Raw genomic sequence first — 18,429 nt, 5'->3', positions numbered from 1 at the left:
TGTGGATAATAAAAAGTTTTTACTTTTACATTTGGTGTGACCTTGACCAACACACAACATTTGAAAGGATCTCTTGAAAACTGTGGACACTAGATGCTTACAAATAGACAGGCAAACAAACTAAGTTTGCAGAATTAGTATTTAAACTACCAGATTAATAACTTTTTTGTTTGTTTTAACAGGATGTTTTTGATAGACTGAGGGAGCAAACTGAAGTCAGCACCAGTTGTTTTTTGGGAGGATCCCAGCAGTTTTCTGTTGAGCCGATCAGGTAAAAATTCCAGTTGTAGTATTTTAGTTTTGGACCTCCTCTTTACACAGCATATCAAAGGCTCATAAACTTTTTGTGGTCCCTAGTTTGCCTGGACATGAAAATGTTAACCCCAAGCGCCAAAGGTGGAGTCACCTTCATTCCCAGATTACTGAAAAAATTACCACTTTGAAAAAAGTTAAGGAGAACCATCAAAGCCAGAACAGAGAAGATGCAGAGAACAGACAAAAGGTAAGAAAACAGGAAAATAACCATTCAGTGCTTGAATCTGTAGTATTCAGTCAGACTGCATGATGTACATGAGGTGTGAGGTGATAGAAGTAAAATTATTTCTAAAATGTGGATGTCACCAACATAGCCATTACATCTGTTACCAGAGCAACCAGGTTACAAGGTTCGCCAATCCTTTCATCCTGTCCTCCGTGCCAAAGCTCATTTTGTTTTCATATCTGTGAAGCTGCTTGTCTTCCACAATGAAAAAGGACCCACAATGAGCAAAAGAATATCATTATGAGCGTTCCCTCTGCTGCTAAAAGACCCGATTTTGTTTTACTGGAAGCAAAATTATGGATCCGATATTACTGAATATGAAAGGATGAAGCAGGGGATGTAACTCCTGCCCCTGCTCAGTTACACCCTTGTTGCATTCTGTCTTTTTCCTTCACCTGCTGTTAAACCTTAAGTTCAGTTTTCTCTTTGTGTTTAGGTTCCAGACGAGGCGTCGAGGTCAATTGGATCTACTTGTGCAGCTCTTCAGCACACACAGGAGGCCATCACTATGCTAAGAAAAATAGTATGTATAATAGAAAGAGACTTTTTAAGTGCGTTCCTGCTGAAAGTATATTGATCTAGATACACAGGTAGTACGCTCTCTCACAAATAACTGACTAACATGGAGGACTGAGGCTCAATGAAATAATCAGATGTATTTCTGAAAAGTACTTCAAGCACATGAAGGCACAAAGATGGATTTTTTTTAAATAGGGCTACAAAATAAGCAATTACCAAAAGGCTTGACTGGCTATTTCCTGGCAGCTTTGTCTTTATAATCATAAAACACCATTTTTAAGGACAGTTCTTTTCATAGAAAATATTTAAAGTTTTTCATGTCATTCAAGTCAAAATCCAATCAGATAACATGCTAGACACAATTTGTCCAGTTTTTCATCTCGGTACAGAATATAAGATCTACTAACTCTGTTTATACATTAGTATCAACAGGTTGGGATGTAGGAATAGCATAGTAGTAAATAGTAAACATCACCAAATTAAGAAGAATGAGCCAAAATATTCAGAGAATCTGACCTTTAAAAAACTGTGGTAAGTTAAACTGATGATTGTGCTTTTTCCCAGGTGAGCTCCACTGATGGTTCTCATCCAGGTGTGAAAGAGGAGTTTTACGAGGCTATACAGCAGGTCCTCCTCTGCCTCGATTCTTTGACTGACCTTCTGTTGACTTGTGGTGGCACGGTTGAAGATGAACCTCAGCTGAGGCTGCTGCAGCACGAGGTGACTGTTCAGTTAGTTCCCTTTTGCCATCAGAGCTGCCTTTATTCTTCACATATCTACTCACATAGCTGCTACACACGTACTTCACATCCACAATGTATGATCCCACATGGATTCAGAGCTAATGACTGTGACATTTGAGGGCAGCGAACTCATAGTCATGTTCAAGAAACTAGTCTGAGATGATTTGAGCTTTGCCGCATGGCACGTTATCCTGCTGGTATCTACCATCATAGATAGGTATATTGCAGTCATAAAGGGATGGACATGGTCAGCAACAAAATCTGCATACTTTGTGTGTAACAAGTGGTTATGCGAGCTACTGTTGCTTTCCTGTCTATTAAAGCAGTCTAGCCATTCTCCTCTGATGTCTTGCATCAACAAGGCATTTTCATCCACAGAACTGCTGTTCACTGGATATTTTCTTTTTTTCCTGACTGTTCTCTTTAAACCCTTGTTACGACCCGTCTAGGGCCAGGCCATAACATGAGCGAGGCACTCGCTTCCCCCCCAAGACCCAAGCAGTTACACGAAACAAATCCGTTAGATATGAGGTGATTTATTTACAATGTGAATAAAGAGAACCAAAACGGGAGTGTCAACACTTCAGGGTGAGCCAAGGCCAAAACAATAAACAAAACAAACCTACACAAATCCCGCACCCCTGACCTTACCAAAAACAAAGTCAAAAATAAAGACAGAGTCTAACCTCCTTAACTAACTCAAAACAGGAGAAAACGGGTGATCAAAAGAAACGGCAGCTCACCCCTACCCACTCCACTTCCACAACTGTCAAGCGTATACTGCAGCCAGCAGCTACCACAGGACTACTGCTGGGTGATGAGGAGAAACGCGAGGACCTCTCCCGCTGTAGCACTCCAGCCTCCTTTTAATGGGCGGGTCCTCCAGCTGGATCCACTCACGCCGGGGCAGTATATCCACGCACCAATCGGAACAGGGCCCTGGCACAGCTAAATTAACATAGAAAAAACACAACACCTGCACAAACAAACACATGGACATACAAGTTCGTAACACCCTAAAGATGGTTGTGTGGGAAAAACCCAGTAGATTAGCGGTTTCTGAAATTTTTAGATCAGCCTGTCTGCCACCGCAACCATGCCACATTCTTCCCATTTCTGATGGAGTAATGTGTGTATGTGACACAGAGTGAGGAGCCAAGGTACTTGAGTCAATCTGGGATAAAGGAACGAATGGTGCTAAAATACTGGTGGGAAAATGGGAAAATAGAAGCTAATGGTGACAGTAATAAAGAGTGAACTGATTTGATATTTGCTTTCCGGAGCATTTGAATAGATGTTGCAGTGGCCAATGAATCTATCCATTACTATTATATCTTTTTTTGTCTCTCTGTAAAATTGAATGTCAGGGTTGAATTTTTACTTTCGGTTTGTCCTTTTTTGTGTTTTTGTGTGCAGTGTATATCAGCTGAGCTGGGGACCCTCTCTGAACTGATGAGTAAAGTAGTGTCAGAAACCAGGCCTCAACTTTCAAAGGAAGAACCAGATGCTTACAGCTGTTTGACCTGCCTTCAGGATTGTCTTCATACAGCTCAGCTGGTCTTGACCTCCTCCCACAATCAGCTTATTGAAGATCCAGGCCTTAAGGACCCTTGCAAGGTTTGAAATAAATTAGAGCTCACTGTCGACCCCTTTCCCATCCTTTCCCAGGACTAGATCAAATATGCAATTTTTACTTGCAGCAAAACCCAAATTCTACAGTAGCACTCAGAAACAACAGACTCTGTGAATAGTACATGTTTTACATGTCTGTGGTTGTGCCGAAACTGTGTCACTAAAACTGCTGGGCTTTGACATGTTTTAGTAAGCTATGCAGTGTAACTCAATATTCAGAATATTAGTATAAGTATTTTTAAATGTCAGTAAAATCACTCCTACTCTAAGTACTATAATCATCATATAGTTTCTGAGGTAGTTTCTATTTTGTGGTGCTTTATTCTTGTAATTTGATTAATTTCCACCATACAGGCTTAGATTTTACACACCAAGCATTCATTACTAATAGCAAACTTCGAGCGTCAAGCTGTTTGCATGTAAAGTATGTGATGCAGTCATTTTGAGTTGGTGAAGAACCTCAGTACTTCTTCCAGCACTTAAGCTAACATATTATTTGTGTCTTTCAATAGGAGATCTCCACCAATCAGCTGTGTCTTCTGGACGAGTTTGAACTTGGGCAGAGTCAAGGCTTTCCAAATCTAAAGGATGGTCCCAGTTTGGAGGTAACCACTGCTGCACAGCTTTGCTGCGTATGTGTGCATGATTAATAGCACTAGTGTTACAATACTAGAGAAGGCCTAATTAAAATGCTAGTAATATAACAGAAAAGCATCCATTACAGGCAGTTGTTATGATATCAGACAAATGAGTTTGCTGACAATTATTCAGACATATTAGTGCTTACTGAGTTTATATGGATGCCATAGTTAACTGATTACATTTCACTGACTTAGTAGTTGCTACTGATGTAGGATCTGTATTTTAAAAGTTAGTGGTATTCTTCTTAAATTCTGCTGCTCATCTGTATCTCTGCAGTGTGTGCTGGCCAGACATCTGAGGGAAAGTCCAGGGGAAAAGGCCAAGATGCAACACAGTTCTAGGTCCTTGCTTCAGGGGATAACTCGGCTCCTGGAACTGGGTGAAGAATGCATAAGAGAGAGAAAGATGAGCCAGGTTCACAGCTGCAGCAAACTTCAAGCTGTTCTCTGCACACACAAGGTATCTCACTTTCAGGAAGTTCTTCAAAACACAGACAAAGAGCAGATTTAAGTTTGGTACATTACTTCAAGAGTATGAAGCAAACTCCTGGTTTTTAAAGAGCCCCATGTTGCAAGCACAACCTCCACTAATTAATCATTAGACACCCGAGTATTTAGACCTCAATCACATCCAGTTTGTTGCCACATTTATTTAATTGATCATCGCTTTGCTCGTCTCTTGGTGATATAGAAGCTTCTGCAGGTCCTCAGGTCCCAGATGGCTTTTGTTCAGTATCTATCCCAACATGAGCCAGAAGCACTCAAGTGTCAAGAGAATGAACGGGTACACCTGGAAGCCAGGGCCAAATCACTGCAGCAACAGGCTCTGGAACAGGAAATGGCTTCTCAAAGGAGACTTCAGGTTTGTAGCCCATATTTGCTGAAGGCCATATGAATTTATACATTCACAAATGTGCACTTTTGTTTCATTTTTCCTGGAAAAACATGCATTCATAGATTCAATTTCAAAGTAGGGGTTTGGATTTATATTTGGCTCTGCTCTAGGAATGGACCCGTTGGGAGGATAATTGTGGTCGATTGGGGAGAGTGCTGGATGAGTCTGAAGCCTTCATCAGCAGATGGGAGCCTGAGGGAGATGATGATGAGGAGGAGTTAGTGCAGCACAGACTAGATGCCTGCCAGGTACATCCTGTCACACTTCACATAATTTGTTCTCACTTCTCTAAGTCAGAGTTGTTTTGTTACTTTTTTTCTTTCTCCTTAGCTTAATCTGTTTGTTTGTCACTAGGAGCTAGTTTTCTCATTTTAGTGTGATAGGTTTATTTTCATTATTCGTACAGAAATCAGTTCACGTTAACATAAAAGGTTTCTTTTTTATAATGTTTTAAAGACAGAAAGAGAAGAAAGTGCTTCTTTTAATAAGAATCCTGGGCTCTAGTCTCCTGTATTTTCCAGAAAGCCCCTCAATAAACTACAAAGATGGTTAGTTGGTTAGATGGTTAGTACAAAAGATTGTACAACTCTTCCTCGCTCTGTAGGTGATTTTCCTGAGGATTTATAACAAAGCTATTCTGTTCCCATTCAGACCGTGCAATATCACCCAACAGTTTTTCATTGAATGTTTGTTTCATCTCCCCATCATATGCTGCTACTCTGTTATTCACTTGCACAATATTATGTCACTTTTAGAATCACCTGCACTGATAGCTAAGCTATTTATTTTTCAGGATATAGTTATATTGTTACTTGTTACAGTTATTTGATATTATATTTTGCACTATCCTACTGTATATTACTATATACTTGTACATATTGTATATCGTATTCCTCTGCTTCTCTGTCTCTCTTGCTGCATTGAGCATGTGTATGACAAAAGAATTTCACTCGGGATAAATAAAGTACTTCTTATCTTATCTTATCTCATCTTAGTTGAACATTATGTCAAGTTGTATTGTTTCATGAACAGGCAGCAGTAGGACAGGACTCTCCAGTTTACACTCAGAATTTATTTAAACTAAAAGCTGACAGCAACCATCAATCTATTTAGGATTTTATATCTCATTTGGTACTGCATATTTCACCACAGACTAATTACTAAAGTGATAGTTTTGTACCATCAGCTGCCTCTGTGCGTCATGACTTGAAATCACTGTGATGAAAATACATCCCCCAATAAATTAAACAGGAACCGAATAATGAGCTTCTTTAGGATTTGTGAGAGCTCTTTTCTTCACTGCAGTCACATCGTAATGAGTAATGTGTGTATGTGACACAGAGTGAGGAGCCAAGGTACTTGAGTCAATTTAGGACAAAGGAACGAATGGTGCTAAAATACTGGTGGGAAAATGGGAAAATAGAAGCTAACAGTGACAGTAATAAAGAGTGAACTGTGAAATAAAGAGAGCTGCAACCATAGTGAAGGCTTAGGTGGTATTTTGCTTTATTGGCACTGAGAATGAGAGATGATTTTTTTTTGCATCTGCTATTAACTTGTTGATTTTCTGTCCTCTACCTCTTTCACGTATCATTTTTGCACGTCAGACTTTTAAAGTGTCTCTTTGAGCATTAGATCGAGTTTCCAGATATTCTAAGCATAAGCACTGATAAGTCTCCTTGCCACTTAGCAAACACTGGTCCAGCTGGATGACAACAAAGCCACTTTAGGAGCAATTCTGGATCAGGGTAAGGTGCTGCAGGCAGAGCCCCTGCTTGCTGCATCAACCCATCAGACAGGCGGCGCTCTGGAGCTGCGTTGGAGGAATGCCTACAGGCGAACAGAGAAAGAGATTCAGCGCTGCAGAGACATCCAGGACAGCCAAATCAGGTGATCCAGGCTCACTGGGATCTTTATTATCTACTGGCTAAAGTTTAAACTGTTGCCTGCACAGAATGAAAAATGTTGCTGATTTTTTTTTCTTCATTTGTTCTTTGTTCAAATATCTGCCAAAAGTCTCTTTCTACCCAGCATGAGCTTTTTAAAAGGTTGTTAAAAAGAACTTAGACCTCCCTAACAAGATGTTCTTTCACAACCTTTCAGTTTTACTATGTGAAAAAGTGCCTCACAACCAGCTGTCTTTAGTCTTCTATTGATTTGTGTGTAAGCTAAAGTACAATGAAGCCTGGTATAACCTGATGGCCTTGTGTGAAATGTTTAGAGTATAGGTATTGTGTGTGTTTCTTTGGTCTTTCCACAGTGATTCATTGTTCCATCATTTGATTGTGAAGTTAACCACTAATTACTAGGGATGGGTACCGGTGTCCGGTGCTATGATGGCACATTTCGGTGCTTTATTTCGGTGCTTTTTTTTCCTGAGCTGTGACACACTTCTAGCCAATCATTTTACGTTTCTGAGGATAGCCCAAGGCGAAGCGGTCAAAAGTCTGGCTGTACTTCACAGCAAAATATGCAAACTCAGCAGCCTGCAACAAGTGCTTTAAGCTGTGATACTGTCAAAGGAGGTAACACCTCAAATCCGATGAAACACCTGGCGACGCATAGCGTTTTTTTTAAAGCCGAGAAATGCGCCGTATGATAGCTTGCTGCGAGACCTCACACCGAGCGCATCTACTGTGTGTGGGTTGCCTGTTATCTGACCCGGAGTTAGCAATATCCCCCAAAAACCCCGAAGAGGAGAGTCCTGGCCCCTAGCCCTGCCAGTGTAGCAGAAATGATGAGGATGATGATGCAGCAGCAGCCGTTCTTCTCTGCGTGAGTAGCTTAATGTTCGTGTGTAATTTACGTTGAGTAGGCTAACCACATTATTACATTAATGCAGTAAGGTGAACCAGCAAACGCCGTTGTAGTTACATGCGGCTGTCCTCTTGTTTGATGGCAGATACTCCCTTCATCCTGGCCAAAAAGGCTAAAATGACCAAAGAAAAAGTGGAAAACAGTTAAACATGAGAGGTTTTTGGATAAAGTTTGTGTTTTTTCCATTGTTTAAGCACTGCTTCCAGCCAAGAGTGATACCATATATGCCCCATAGCTGCAGAAAAGGCTAACATTGTTATCTTTTTACAAAAAACCAGCTGAACATGAGAGGTTTTTGGACCAATTTTGTGTTCTCCATCCTTTAAGCACCGGTTTGAGCACCGTTTGAGCAACGGCACCATTTCAAAAGTACCGATTTGGCACCGGTATCGGATAAAACCTAAACGATACCCATCCCTACTAATTACTGTTAGTCAAATGTTTGTCAGTGGATTCACAAAAGTTGCCATGGCAATTTTTAATAAGAATATTAACAGCACTTTAACTAGCAACCTGCAAAAATGATCTGGAATATATAAACAAATAACTTTGTAGCATACTTTATAGGAGCATCCTGAAATCCATATCTGAGTGACTTATGTTCTTTCCACAGACTGAACAGAACATTTAGTGGATTCATGTTGTTAGGTTTTTTAAAAAAAATTATGCTCAGAAATGTTGCCTGGGCTCTTAGTCAGTAAAAAGTGAAGCACAGACCACACAAAACGTGCCAAATGAAAAACAGACATAGGCAAAGAATTACTATATGAGTTCCTACAGCAACAATTCGACAATCTGTTGTACAGAAAGTTCCTTATATTCTCATTGAATGTATTCTACAGCCCAGACATCAGAAAAAAAACCCCACTCATTTACAAGCCCTATTTATCACTTGTGGATCCAAGCCCAAGTCCTTACCTCACTCTGTATGAAGGTACAGTCATGTTCTGCCCCACTGGTTGAGCTATGTGCTTTTCCATCCTCCCCACAGATTCCACTCCAACTTTGACTTGGTGAGTGAATGGCTGGCTGGTGCCAACAAACACCTGAAGACTTTGTCAGGTCTGGTAAATCTCTCTGACCTGAGTCAGGAGTGTGTTCAAAGTAATCTCATCAAGCTGCTGGTAAGGCTTTTCTGTGTTCTCATCAAATAGCCTTTGACCTAAAGAAGATTAATAACAGCCTAGTTAAAGAATCGCTGCAGTCTGCCCCTAACATCCTAACATCTTTTTCTTACTAGTTTGCTTTTTAATTAAATGATTCCTCATCGTTCCTGTGGTTTAAGTCTTTTTCAAGCACTTCGTAAAATGCATTTGTAAAATGTTACAGAACGCTACAATCTTTGGTATACGAGGTTGATATAAGCAGATACCATAACCCTAACCCTTTATTGCATTCTATGACATGATCATGAAGAAATTAATAAAAATTTGCTTCCTTACATGACATAATATTTAATCCTGTCCCCAGCTTTAGTTAGAAAGGGCAAACACCACCTACAAAAAGTCCAAATAAATTAACACAAATTTGTAATGGATGGACATATGGGTCTAAACTGGCTGCTGGACAATATTGATTTGTTTTCTAATATTAGTTAACCTCAACATGTCCCCAGGATTTCTCCATGGAAGTGGAACGTATGTCTGTACTGAAGACCTCGGCATCCAAGGATGCTGCTCAGCTCCTCCAGCTGAGGGAGGCTGACTGCCCTGGACTGAGAACTCAGCTTACCCAACTAGAGAACAGCTGGAACCAGCTGACCTCTGACATGTCAAAAACCCAAGACCAGCTGCAACAGGTGCAGAATGTTTTCAAAAGACCCTAACTGTTAGATGAATGTTAGATGAATAGCCCCTTTCTAGTGGTTTCTATAGTGGCCCAGTTTCCAATTTATTGAAGTACTGTTGGTTTTCAAAAATAATTGGGCACTGAAAACTCCTCTCCAGTTAGGGGAGTGCAACCTTAAACCCTGCTGAAATCTATATGAGGGTGAGTGAGGATAGGGAGGACCATGAATCTAGAAGACAGCCACGATTCAATTTCTCCTGAGCATTTATCACCAGAGAGTGGAACCAGATATTTGGCTTCATAATCATTCTGATGTTTAAAAATTTGGCAATCACAGAGAAGATAAAAAAGATTTAATAATGCGGATGTGCACAAAGGTCAGATAGTAATGGAGCAGATGTTTAAAAATATAATTACATTGTTAGATAAATCATATGAAGTAATCTAAAAAAACTAACTAAAGTTAGGAATATATGTCATGTAAAGTGAACCTCCCTGCTTTCTTTATTATCTTTTCCCCTTTTAGTGTCTCCTGGCAGCACAGCCATCGATGGAGCTTCTCTCTGATCTGGAGGACTGGCTCAAACAGATGAAGAACTGCATGAACCAGGAGAAAGAAAAAGTCCTCAAGGCCAGCAGTGCAGCTCAGGTCACTGAAATCCTGCAGAATTTCCAGGTACTTAAACCACCTCTGTTTTCACTTTTTCCTCTGCATCTATTTCAATTGGTTATATTTGAAAGGTTATTTCAGTGCCAGTCTTTACTTTGAATTGACGCAACCCATCCATCAATTTGTTTGACAATCAACAAGCGAGCATCTGAAATTTATACGTTGCTTTTTCCTTGAAAGGGTGCATTTCACTGTTCTCTCCTCGATATGGCTCTTATTCTTTCTGCTGTTATGTCAGTGACATCTATGAATCACATCCTGCAGTAAAAGCACTATAATTTAAACCACTAAAACAGTACTGATTTAATTCTTCAAAGACTGAAAGGTATGAAAAATGTAAGTTAAAAAAAGTGGCACAACAGAGGCATCTACATTAAATCAGATTTGTTGGTCTATTCAAGCAGGGGAGAATCTAGCATGGTTTTTGGTTCGGTTTGCGTAGTTTTATTCATTTTTTATGTTGTTTTTTTAGGCATTCAAAGCTGCTGTGACCAATGGGCAGCTCCTCCTTCATTTCCTGTGTCAGCCCAGGCCTCAGATGGCAGACATCCAGGCAGTCCGCTCTGAGCGTACAACGTTCGCAGAGGAACTCGGTGCCTCCAGGCTGCAGTGGCTGCACTTTCAGAGAGAGCTAGAAAGTCAGGTCTCTATCTCAGCAACTAATAAAACAGGCAGATTACTACTAATCTGATGCAACTGTAACCTCTATGTTTATCCATCTATCATATTTTTATTGATGCAAACAGATTTTTCAAGTTGGACATTGATAAAAGGCTATTATGTAAAAAATATGTGTGTGAGTTCATAGTGTGCTGCATCAGTGATTTATATCGGCACTGGAACCCCAAAGAGGCCATAAATCTATATTACTTTACAGCAACAGGAACAAGAAAATACATTTTTTAACACGAACTCGGCTATAAAGACATAACTTTTCATGACTTTTTTGCTTGTCATGATTCATCCACCGTTTGGCTTTCTCTCATCAGATTTGTGGCGCTGAGCAGATCCATCGCACTTGTGCAGAAAGGGAGAGGCGTTTGCAGTGTCTCCACGGCTGGATAGAGCAGCAGAAGAAGCAGCTGAATCAGTGGAAACAGCCCACCAGCCAAACTCTGGCTCATAAGGCTCTGCTGGAGTGGGAGGTAAAGTAACAGGAGCAAAGAGATGAGGGCCTTTTGTAGAGTATCATCCCCTCCACTCTGGTCTGATCTGAGAATGTGTTTTTTTTTGTCAGGCTCTTGAGGGTAGAGTGAAGGAAGTGGCTGCAGCTCTACAAGAGTTAAAAACCACACATGTGTACGATAAAAGGGAACAGGAGCGCCCATGTGATGTTGCCTTTTCTAATGAGGCAGAGGGCATCAGTCATGCTTGCCGGGATCTTAGTCAAGAGGTAAAAGTCAGTCTTACTATAATTCAGTGCTAGATTACAGCATATTAAAACACAAGCTTTATAAGCTGTAAATCCTGTCCTGAGCAGATGATGAGAAGTATTTCGGCCTGAAACACCTTGGACAACATGTAAAGTTATTGCTTTATGCTTGAGTAACACTTCCATACACAAAGGGGTCACTTATCATGATAGACCCACAGTGACTCATCACTCAGTTTTGCATTTTCCCTCTGCAAAGTGTTTTCAAGTTTATTGTTTTGGCTTTATGTCCTTCCACTCTTTCACTTGGTTTATTCTTTTTTCTGTCCCTTTTTCCAGACGTAGCAAACAAAGCTCTGATAAACTCACCCTGATCAGCACCATATGCCAAACATGGTGCTTAGTGGAGTCATATGTCTTACAAGTTGCTCAATAACTGCACAGAATGCATGGAGTACTCAAAAAATCATTCCAAATGTCAGATGAACTGAGCTACAGTATAAATTATCTTTATAAATGGTCTTGTTTCTGGCGGCCTTTCTAGATGAAAGCTCTGAGACCTGCGCTTCAACAGGTTGTGGAAAAGTGGAGTTGTTTCCACAGAGATCTGAGGGATGTGACTCTGCACACCACCAGGGTGCGCTGTGCCTTTCAGCATCAACAAGCTCCTCTCTTCTTGCTGAAGCAGGCAGAGGGATACGTGGACTTCCTCCTGGTAAGCCTTGTTGGTGAACCTTTATATCCAACTGTGTGCATACAAAGCTACAAGAAAAATAATCACATGTTGTATTTCATTCTAACAATTATCATATTAATTAGTTTGACATGTCAGTTCCTGAAAGCCTTATATATTTGCCAGTGTTAAAGCAACAGTTTAGAAAAACAATGTTTTTGACCAACCAGCTGTAGCTGTATGAAGTTAAAAGCCCCTCATTCTAGTTGTGACAGATTTAGAATAGATGTAGGCACTCACAGATGTCAAGCCGTCAGTGCTTTTCAGTCTCTAAGCTTTAGTTTAGAGTAAGAAGGAATATAAAAGAAATGTGTTTTATGTCCCACAGCAACTCCAGGAGGAGGCTGGAAAAGGAGAAGCACTTTGGGCAGCTGTGAACAAATCCTGTCAGAGTCTTGTAGGGTCTCTCCATCATGGAGCGGCACAGGCACTACGTGATGAAGTGGAAGGAGAACAAAAACGGTCAGAGGCCTGCGTTGCAGTGCACGCAGCAATATTTCAATTAACAACTAAACATGTTACAGTTGCACACATCGTCAACTAAATCAGGCAACTATGGTCTTACTTTGTGCATGTTAGCGCTATACAGCCGCAAAGTAATCAAGCATTGCATCCTTCTCAGGTGGCAGAACACGGTGCAGGAGATAAAGGAGGAAAACATAAAGACAGAAGAGACGCTTTTGGTCTGGCAGGAATACACTCGTCTCTCTTGTAGCTGCTCTGCACAGCAGAAACACCTGCAGCATGAGTGGGAGGAGCTATCAAGGTCATCACTTTCAGCTGGACACAACACTCAAGCCATAGATGGCTCAGTAAAGGTGAGTTTAGGGCTGTTACTAGACTGTCTATACAGAACAGGTTGTTAGCAGAAATCAGCTGCCTCATACGCTTATGTAATGCTTCAGTATGCGTGTGTGAAGTTCTAGCAGTAAACCCACTGTTATCCACAATGTGATTTATGTCATAATAATAAAAAAATTCAAGTTATTGGATTTATTTCATAAGGTTTTAAAGTAGCTTAAGACTGAGTAGATCAAATATCTGAAAGCATGAATAAATTTAAGTGGTTGAATTGAAACTATTTCTGGGATTATTAAAGGTTATCTTGAGCAAGCAAATAAGCTTATTAGGATTTAATAGATCTTATTTTTCATATCTGCCATTCTCAGTATTTAGAGCCATCAAATTCCCCCTTTGACTCATCCTGTACCTGGCATTGGTTTAGAGAGTACACGAATTACATACACAATTTAATTAAATGTTTTTCTCAATGACTGATCCTCTATTCTTGGAACTGAACAGGCAGCATGCATTTACTGGCAGAAATATCCAATGTGGTCTGTTCAGGTTTCATACATCTGATGTCCCCTCTTCGTGCGTAATTCTGATGCAGTATTACGTGTTTAATTTGGAAATTCTTTCTTTTTCTTTTTTTTTTTTTAACAAAAAGCTTTTGCGGTGCTATTAATATTGGGGTTTTTCTTCTTCAAAATACACAGAAAAGTGTATTTTGTTAGAAAAAGAAGCTCTGATCTTCTGCTTTATTTAAAAAAAAATCCTCAAATAAATTAGATGAAAACAATTTGAAAGGTTAAAAAGTTTTTCTGTTAAAGCTGCTGCTTAAAATTAAACACACTACATGGATATATATGAATATGAAAAATCAGAATTTTGTGTTTTTTGTTCTTTTATCCAGAAGTTGCAGGGTGCTGCTGAAGAGCTGCAAAGCATCATGGGAGATGTCTTAGCAGCATCCAAGCCTCTTATTGGCCAGCTAGAACCACTACCTGCAAATTTAATAAGATCAGAAACCAGACTGCTGTCGCGTGGCATCCTGTTGCTAAACAAGGCAATTGCAGAGAAAAAGAGGAGTGTTGAGGTGAGGGAAGTTATGTGAAATATTTTACCTGTGCAGTTTTCTTTCAGTCTAGCTTCCCACCGTATGAGAATTTATTATCGTCACACTGAGTGCAGAGGGACACTTTCTCAAACTCAAACTGTTATATATACTCAGTTACATTTCTTTGAATGTGCAGGAGGATTTAGAGCAACGTAAACTATTTCACGCCCAACTGGAGGTGTTCAAAAAGCAGATGCAGGACTTACAGCAGAAACTAAAGGCCGGCAAAGATAACACAGACTCTGTAAAGGTTCGTCGGACTCACTATTGTCTACATCCCTGTACACTTTATTAACAAATGCTCTTAAACTACAGTTGTTTCAAATATACCTGGGTTTGCAGCAGGTACTCCAGGAGCTCTGTGGTCTGTTTCCATCATTGCTGGACATCAGAGACATGAGTGGCCACGTGAATCTTAACAAACAGGAGTCAGAGAGACTGCACGTACTTATCAGGGAGTGGGTCAAAGTCATGACTCGTTCATCAGACAGGTGAGGAAGTTCAATTCACGAGAAAGCAAAGATAGTAATCTATGTGTAGCTGTCTGCACATTTAACAGTTTTTCAGGCAAATTCAGATATTTATGTATCACATAGCAGTGTTCAATCATCATAAACAGAAAGTGTACCCTCTATTCTTAGGTTTTACATATTATAACACAGTAAATATAATTCTTATCAGGGTAAAGGTTAGCTAAATACAATCTCTTTTATCTTTTATCAATTTTAACTCACTTTTAAAAATAAATAAAATTAAAATTACTTAATTTTTATTTTGACTGTGAAAGTAAGAATTGCACGTCAGTTTCGTTGTTCAGTGTTTGATTGCTACAATGGCAATAAAAGATTCTGATTCTGAGGAACAACAAGAGATATTACACCGCGTCTGTTGGGAAGCACTAATGCAGCAATTCATTACATTTTTGTTAAATGAGTAATATATGGTGTATGCCATATATGTTATATGTTATATATGTTATATATTAATTTGAGCTTATAGTTACTTAATTTTAATTTCTGCAATGGACCAGATTATTTTTATTGTGTCCTGATACATAAAGCCTCATAACTGAAGGTGGGGGTGTTTTTTGTAGTGTTGTTGTCTATTGCCAAATTCTTCTGAGGAATAACTTATTGTGTCATTTTCTGGAGACAATGGATGCACTGAGTGTTCTTTTTCTGCGCTGTAGTAAAAGAAAGCTTTGCATGTTGATGTATGTTACATTTATTTCCTAGAGAACTGCAGGATGAGCGCCAGCGTTCCCTGAGTTTTCAGGAAAAGAGTGGAAGATTGACACAGATCAAGGAGAAACTGGAGCAGGAAGCAGTGTGCAGAAAAAACCCGAGTTATCCAAGCCTTCAAGAGATGCTGATTGTCCATCAGGTAGAATATGTTTTATTCATTTTTAGTTATAAAAACTATGTAAAAACTGCTCTATTAGCTCATTTTAATCAGCAAAGTTGATAATCATCTTTATACCTCCTATAAGTAACTATTTGAAAAATTTGATAATTCACTTTGAAGCCAAACTAATGACCTCCTCGACCCAGTAATTTCATTTATCGCTGAGACTGAGAGCATTGCAGCACTGGAGCAATTTTCATGTTATTTTGAAGAAAAGCTGTAATGCTGCAAGAAATGTAATTACAATTTTATTACACTTTTGAAATGTTTAATCATAAACAGTGTTTATTTAAAAAAAGATAAAGAGTGATGTAAGAATCACATTGTGCCCTCTTTTCTGCTCCCACAGAGACTTCAGGCTGACATAATTGTTGGACATCAGCTTCTGCAGCATCTTCTCTGTGATGCAATCAAATCCATGGAAAAAGAAACAGGAGAGAAAAGGTAAATGATGGATAAGTCAAGAAAAGGCTTAGAAGTAAATACTTTGCATATAATTATTTTACATAAAATGCTTATTTGTTGTTGCTAGTGTAATAAAATAACAAATGTATCAGTAGAATTTTCTTTAAATACATGAGACATTAAATGGTCAAAGTATAATCATAAAAGAAAATATTTGTAGAGTGCATACCCTTTTGATTTGTGTGGGAAATAATACAGCTGCAAGGATCCATTGCAAAAGACAAATGGGGGTGGTGATTTGACTAATGAGAGGTGGTTGTTTTGAGGTCTTAAACTGACTGAAAATAAATTACTGTGTGTGTGTGCATGGCAGACAACTGCTGTATTTTTCCTCGATGTCCTTGAATCCATCTTTGAATTCTTTGAGAAGCTTGGAACGGTTTCAGAATTTTGAAAGAACCCAGAGGGAATTTTCCCTCGCTGCTGGAACCGCTGCTCACAGCTGGAAGACATTTTTAAGATCCCACTTATTTTGCAGTTGGTAATTTATAGATTGCAGATAAATCAGCTGTGACAGAGATGTCCTTATGCTGCATTAGTTGTAAAATTTTATGCTTTTTGTTTTTATGTGTGTATGTATGTGGACACACTGTAACACAGTTTTTATCGCCTCCATTTTATTTTATTTGTTTATGTGGTTTTACTTTTTGGTGATTGTTTTGGACCCAATGACACACAAAAACTGAAATTGTATTTTGTTGGTTTGTTCAGATCTGAGCTCACGGCACAAGTGGTCAGTTTAAAGAATGGCTGGTTCAGCTCCGTGGCTCTGGCTGGTCAAAGCCGGACCTTAACAAAGGAACAGCTGCACCAATGGAGAATCTACAAGAATGGTTTGAAACATCTGTGGAAGTTGTTGAGGGACGCTGACTCTTTGCTGCCCCCAACTGGACGCTTTCTCTGTGCAGTGGATCAGCTGCAGAACTGTGTCGATGATTACCAGGTCAGTATAAAAATGTATTTTACAATGCAGTGAGAAAATTTTTTTGTTTTTTTCTATATAAAGTCTGACCATGAAGTTTAAGTAATCCACCCATAAAAATGTGGGGAGATTTGCTACGTTCATGAAGATTTCACAGTTCTCAAACCCACAGACACTGAATCAGGGCATGCGTGTTACCAGGAGAACACTCATTGTTATTTTTTACGAGATTGTGCACTAGAAATTCCTCCTATGGCTGCGGGAGTACATCAGCAAAAGACATGTCTGAATGGCAATCCATACCATTGTGTGACAGCATGCAAAAGTTGTTGTTGTTTGCCTAAACCAACACAATCTTTGCTGATGAACCAGCCGTACTCACCAGGCTTAGCTCATTTGTCTATGTGTTCAAAACCAGAATCAACAGAGACAATTCAATTCAGTTAACCTCAGTGTTATTTTATATAGTTGCCTCAAGGCGCTTTGTATTGTAAAGTAAAGACCCTGCAATGATACAGAGAAAACCCCAACAATCAAATGACCCCCTGTAAGCAAGCACTTTGGCAACAGTGGGAAGAAAAAAATGATCTTTTAACAGGAAGAAACCTCCAACAAAACTAGGCTCAGGGAGGGGCGGCCGTCTTCTGTGACCAGTTGGGGGTCACAGCAGACGTGACAGCCATGCTGTGGAAGAGAGGAACGAAGGAAAAGGGGACAGAAAGGGACTTCAATCTAGAGCAGCTGAAGTCCCAGAGATGCATGAGAAGAGGGCTTTGAAAGGGAGATCAGTTATATTAACTTAACGTTTTAGGTTTTTAATGTTTTTACTCAAAAGTTTCACCCTAAAGACTATTTCTCCCCACATTTTTTCAAAGTGTATCACAGAGTCTCTGGATCAGCACTCCACTGTGTACACCCAGACACTGAAGGCTGGAAAACATCTGTGTGAAACAATGAAGGACTCAGAGTGTTACAGTCGACTGCAGTCAGAGTTTCAGGCCATAGATGAAGCCTGGCAACGAACCACATCACTACTGAGGGAAAGAAGAGACATGCTTTACACCACTGTTGAGGTAACATGCCTGTGTTTAATTTTTAGCATTTTTATGCTATATCTGAATCATCAGTTATTTAAAAGTGTACGAGTAAAATCCATATCCGAATCTCACTGTTTTGATTAATAGTCAAAAGACTTTATACAGTTCAGAAAGACCCAAGAAACCCAAAGCTGAAAATTCAGAAAACATAGAGGTCAATTTGCCATAATTTCCTGGGAATTCACTACCATCAGGGAACTGCAGGAGACAGATTCATGTGTCACTTTTAACAAAAAAAAGCCCACCCGCGTGAAAGGTTTTTATCAATCATTAACAATAAAGAATAAGTT

At 39.5% G+C, this 18,429-nt stretch overlaps 1 protein-coding gene across 1 annotated transcript in view; it reads left to right on the top strand.

Annotated features, from left to right (window-relative positions):
* Positions 1-18,429, top strand: part of syne2a (spectrin repeat containing, nuclear envelope 2a) — a 91,439-nt gene that overhangs the window by 47,735 nt on the left and 25,275 nt on the right. Inside the window, exons 69-94 of the mRNA XM_086264781.1 lie at positions 183-271; positions 358-502; positions 978-1,064; positions 1,625-1,780; positions 3,220-3,420; positions 3,948-4,040; positions 4,354-4,536; positions 4,768-4,938; positions 5,082-5,219; positions 6,662-6,861; positions 8,780-8,912; positions 9,404-9,586; positions 10,103-10,252; positions 10,719-10,889; positions 11,236-11,391; positions 11,484-11,639; positions 12,163-12,333; positions 12,680-12,813; positions 12,974-13,169; positions 14,048-14,230; positions 14,388-14,501; positions 14,594-14,742; positions 15,487-15,634; positions 16,005-16,099; positions 16,832-17,063; positions 17,918-18,115. Coding sequence (XP_086120907.1) covers positions 183-271; positions 358-502; positions 978-1,064; positions 1,625-1,780; positions 3,220-3,420; positions 3,948-4,040; positions 4,354-4,536; positions 4,768-4,938; positions 5,082-5,219; positions 6,662-6,861; positions 8,780-8,912; positions 9,404-9,586; positions 10,103-10,252; positions 10,719-10,889; positions 11,236-11,391; positions 11,484-11,639; positions 12,163-12,333; positions 12,680-12,813; positions 12,974-13,169; positions 14,048-14,230; positions 14,388-14,501; positions 14,594-14,742; positions 15,487-15,634; positions 16,005-16,099; positions 16,832-17,063; positions 17,918-18,115 — 4,032 coding nt within the window. The remainder of the gene's footprint in view (positions 1-182; positions 272-357; positions 503-977; positions 1,065-1,624; positions 1,781-3,219; positions 3,421-3,947; positions 4,041-4,353; positions 4,537-4,767; positions 4,939-5,081; positions 5,220-6,661; positions 6,862-8,779; positions 8,913-9,403; positions 9,587-10,102; positions 10,253-10,718; positions 10,890-11,235; positions 11,392-11,483; positions 11,640-12,162; positions 12,334-12,679; positions 12,814-12,973; positions 13,170-14,047; positions 14,231-14,387; positions 14,502-14,593; positions 14,743-15,486; positions 15,635-16,004; positions 16,100-16,831; positions 17,064-17,917; positions 18,116-18,429) is intronic.

Source organism: Aulonocara sp. 'chitande type north' Nkhata Bay, linkage group LG15 (genome assembly GCF_057382095.1).
Source record: "Aulonocara sp. 'chitande type north' Nkhata Bay isolate Kocher_YH1m ecotype deep benthic linkage group LG15, A_spYH_male_GT1.1, whole genome shotgun sequence".
In the NCBI taxonomy this organism is placed as follows: domain Eukaryota; kingdom Metazoa; phylum Chordata; class Actinopteri; order Cichliformes; family Cichlidae; genus Aulonocara; species Aulonocara sp. 'chitande type north' Nkhata Bay.
This window is presented reverse-complemented; position numbering and strand designations above follow the sequence as displayed.